General features: G+C 50.3%; 1 protein-coding gene across 3 annotated transcripts in view; it reads left to right on the forward strand.

Annotated features, from left to right (window-relative positions):
- The first annotated feature begins 1,673 nt into the window (after positions 1 to 1,673).
- Positions 1,674 to 4,532, forward strand: part of NOLC1 (nucleolar and coiled-body phosphoprotein 1) — an 11,832-nt gene continuing 8,973 nt past the window's right edge. For all 3 annotated transcript variants that reach the window (XM_011977456.1, XM_011977455.1, XM_011977457.1), the window contains exon 1: positions 1,674 to 2,028. In XM_011977456.1, coding sequence (XP_011832846.1) covers positions 1,804 to 2,028 — 225 coding nt within the window. In that variant the 5' untranslated portion in view covers positions 1,674 to 1,803. The remainder of the gene's footprint in view (positions 2,029 to 4,532) is intronic.

A 4,532-nucleotide genomic window follows, 5' to 3' on the forward strand; every position in this document is an offset into this window, starting at 1 on the left:
AAAAAAAAAAATTGGCCAGGTGTGGTGGCGGTTGCCTGTAGTCCTAGCTACTTGGGAGGCTGAGGCAAGAGAATGGCATGAACCCGGGAGGCAGAGCTTGCAGTGAGCCCAGATTGTGCCGCTGCACTCCAGCCTGGGTGCCAGAGCGAGAGTCTGTCTCAAAAAAAAAGAAATAATAATAATGTATGCATGTGGGTAGAATAGGAAGCATGGGGAAGAGGGAACTGTGGAGGTTGTTTTTTTTTTTTGCCTTATTTTTTGTTTCTGAAATGGAGTCTTGTTCTGTCTCCCAGGCTGGAGTGCAGTGGCACAATTTTGGCTCACTGCAACCTCTACCTTGTGGGTTCAAATGATTCTCCTGCCTCAGCTTCCTGAGTAGCTGGGACTACAGGCACCTGTCACCATGCCTGGCTAATTTTTTTGTATTTTTCGTAGGGAAAGGGTTTCACCGTGTTGGCCAGAGCTGTTCTTGAACTCCTGACCTCAGGTGATCCACCCACCTTGGCCTCCCAAAGTGCTGAGATTACAGGCATGAACCACCATGCCTGGCTTTGTTTTTGATTTTTGAGATAGGATCTCACTCTGTGGCCCAGGCTGGGTTGCAGTGACAGGATCATAGCTCATTGCAGCTTTGACCTCCCTGGCTCAGTCGATCCTCCCGCCCCAGCCTCCCAAGTAGCTGGGACACAGGTGCGTGCCACTACACCTGGCTAATCTTTAAAATTTGTAGAGAGAGGGGGGTTTCACTATGTTGTCCAGGCTGACCTCTAACTCCTGGGCTTAAGGGATCCTCCCATCTTGGCCTTCCAAAGTGTTGAGATAACAGGTGTGAGCCACTGTGCCTGGCCAGTTTTATACAGGAGAGGGGAGTGTCTGGAGAAAGGCAAAGGAGAGGTGTGTTCCATGAGAATCCTTATCCTTCTTGAGCGGCATTAGTGGGAGGTAGCCAAAGGGTAGTGGGTAGGATCGAAGCGATTGCTAACTGCTAATATGATCTGAAATGTGGCAGAACTTGGAATTAACTTGGTAGATGTGAGCATTGATACTGGAGTTACTCATGACAAAGGGAGAGTGTGAACTCTGACCCTGGAGAAAGAAGGGTTATTTTCAAGCTGAAGAGATTGTTGGTGTGTGTGATTCAGGTTTAGTGCATGACATCTTTCCTCTTATGGAGCTGATCTAAGGCGGAATATAAGGGGAATGGGAGGGACGGCTTGGAAATCAACACCTGCCACCCTCACGACTGATAACTTGAAGGATCCTCTGGACGACTGATAACTTGAAGGATCCTCTGAACAACACCTCCCACCCTCACGACGGATAACTTGAAGGAGCCTCTGCAGCAGAGGCAGGAGTCTGGAGGCTGGGATAGTATCAGAAAGGGCCTCCCTGGGTGTTGGAGGCAATGAAGATGAAGGGCGAGAATCCATTGGCCGCGCCAGTGCGCCAGTGGGGGCGGTTGGGAGATCTTGTAGACCAGGTTTAGAACGGGGAAGGACTGTTCGAGCCCGCTTGTCCACTCATTACTCCGGAATCTGAATCCCAGCAGGGGCGCTGGAAACCGCTGCTCTGAGAAAAGGTACCTCCCCTAGAAAGACAGCGCGGGAAGTCCCGAGTTTCCCGCCACGCCGAGGGCGTGACCCTTGACGTCAGAGCTCCACCTCCACAAACTGGCGGCCAGTGGGCTCCGCCCTTAACCAAGATGGCGATACACGTGGGACCGGAAAGAGTTTATAGATTTCCCGTCTACCCTACCTCTGAGGTGGAGGTGGGACTGTCCTGTGGAGCCCCGCCCTTTCCGCTATGCGCCCGCGCGGCGCAATGACGTACACGGGCCCGCCCACTGCCCCTGTTGGGTTCCTGAGTCGTGCTGCGTCGACAACGGTAGTGACGCGTATTGCCCGGAGGATGGCGGACGCCGGCTTGCGCCGCGTGGTTCCCAGCGACCTGTATCCCCTCGTGCTCGGCTTCCTGCGCGATAACCAACTCTCGGAGGTGGCCAATAAGTTCGCCAAAGCGACAGGAGCTGTGAGTTCCGGGCTTGGGGTGGGGACCGGGCTGAGATGACCACAAAGCTTCAGGCCCTGACGTGCTTAGGTTTCCAGGTGGGGAAGTCTGTGGGGTCCGCCAGTTCAGTGTCTGCAAGGCCTTTACGCCGAGCCCTGGGCAGTGGCCAGAGAAAGCCTGCGGCCTCGGTCGCTCCTCTTCCCCCAGTTCTGACTAGATATCGCTGAATCTTGTTGTTTTTTTTCTTGTGGAGCCGTGCAGCGGGGGCAGCGTGGGAGCCTCGTGGCCCGAAGTCACATGGCTGGCAGAGTGCAGCGGGGAGCTAGAGCCTTGTCCCACTGAGGACGTTGGTTCTTCGGCATCTGGTTCTTCTGGGGTGCTTTTCGTTGGGTGAGGCAAACCGCGATTTGTCCTTACCCTCAGTTACATTTACTGGGCTTCAAAAGCAAGTGAAATTGCTTTAGAATGAAGGCCGGGATTTTCGTTAGTAAAGAAGAAAATGAATGAAAGTAGAAGCAGAGTTTTGTTTTGAGTTACACTGATGAGAATTGAGCATCATAAACAGCCCTACCAAGCAGGCATAGTAGTGGGCTTGGAGCTTTGGCTAATGCAATCAAACAAACCTAGATTTGGGACCAGGCTGTCACTTTTTAGATACGTGACCCGGGCAGTTTATTTAACCTCTCTGAGTCTTTCTACAGGGATGTCATCATCCACTTTATGGGATTTTTGTGAATTTCGGTAAGATGATGTGTAAGAGTAGCAATCTCAGTGCTGGTGCAGAGGAATCTTGTAGAAGTTAAAGCTGTACCATAATTATGGCAATTTAGGATGCTCCAAACACATGTGAGAGTAAGAGAACCAGGAATGGGAAAGGTTTGTAATCTTTCACATCAACAGACATCCCTGCATGGGAAGAGACCTTGAGGGAGGAGAGAGAGGAGGTCTTCTGCAGGGATGATAGCATGACTAGAAAGGATGGCTTGCACTTTTAGCAGAATCAGGCTGCAAAAGCAAAGAATCAGATCAGCTTCAGAACTTCCTTAAGCTGGGACATGCTGCCATGTGATCTAACTGCTTTCTTAATGAAACTGTTTAGAGTTGACTGTTAAGGAGACTGCAGAGAGGACTTTCACAGCAGACTGAATGGAATTGGACATTTCAGAATTAGGATTCTTTTTTTTTGTTTTTTTTTTGAGACGGAGTCTCTTGCCCAGTCTGGAGTGCAGTTGCCCAGGCTGGAGTGCAATGGTGCGATCTCGGCTCATTGTAACCTCCGCCTCCTAAATTCAAGAGATTCTCCTGCCTCAGCCTCCCGAGTAGCTGGGATTACAGGCGCGCACTGCCATGGCCGGGTAATTTTTGTATTTTTAGTAGAGACAGGGTTTCACCATGTTGACCAGGCTGGTCTTGAACTCTTGACCTCAAGAAATCCGCCCACCTCGGCCTCCCAAAGTGCTGAGATTACAGGTGTGAGACACCGTGCCTGGCCTCAGAATTAGGATTCTGAAATGGTTTTATGTGAGAAAAGCTAATCTTTGTGAAGAGTTTACTAAGGGTCAGGAGCTAAGCCCTTTACATGCATTTAATTTTTTTTTTTTTTTTTTTTTGAGGCGGAGTCTGGCTCTGTCGCCATGCTGGAGTGCAGTGGCATGATCTCAGCTCGCTGCAACCTCTGCTGAAGTGATTCTCCTGCCTCAGCTTCCCAAGTAGCTGGGCCTACAGGTGTGCCCCACCAAGCCCAGCTAATTTTTTTTTTTTTTTTTTGTATTTTTAATAGAGACGGGGTTTCACCATGTTGGCCAGGCTGCTTTTGAACTCCTGACCTCAAGAAATCCACCACCTGGGCCTCCCAAAGTGCTGGGATTACAGGTGTGAGCCACTGCACACAGCCAACATGCATTATGTCTTATCCTGTCAATAACTTAATGAGATGTGTAGTATTATCTCCATTTTATAGAGAATAAAATAATCTCAGGGAGACTAAGTAATTTGTCCAAAGGTGAGTTCCCATGTGTCCTGACTCTGGTCCTTTACTCTTTTTTGTACCCCAGAGTCTCACTCTGTTGCCCAGGCGGCAGTGCAGTGGTGCAGTCTCAGCTCACCGCAACCTTCGCCTCTCAGGTTCAAGTGATTCTTATGCCTCAGCCTCCTGAATAGCTGGGATTACAGGCGCCCACCACCACGCCCAGCTAATGTTTGTATCATTAAAGAGATGGGGTTTCACCATACTGGCCAGGCTGGTCTCAAATTCCTGATCAGGTGATCTGCCCATCTTGGCCTCCCAAAGTGTTGGGATTACAGGCGTGAGCCACTGCGCCTGGCCTGATCCTATACTCTTATGTGTATTGTTTTGTGTGTGTGTGTTTCTTTTAGAGGGTCTCACTCTGTTGCCCAGGCTGGAGTACAGTGATGCAATGATAGCTCACTGTAGCCTTGAACCCCTAGGCTCAGGCAATCCTCCTGCCTCAGTCACTGGAGTAGCTAGGACTACAGACATGTGCCACCACAGCTGGCTAATTTTT

The sequence above is a fragment of the Mandrillus leucophaeus genome, unplaced genomic scaffold (genome assembly GCF_000951045.1).
Source record: "Mandrillus leucophaeus isolate KB7577 unplaced genomic scaffold, Mleu.le_1.0 Scaffold18, whole genome shotgun sequence".
Taxonomy (NCBI): domain Eukaryota; kingdom Metazoa; phylum Chordata; class Mammalia; order Primates; family Cercopithecidae; genus Mandrillus; species Mandrillus leucophaeus.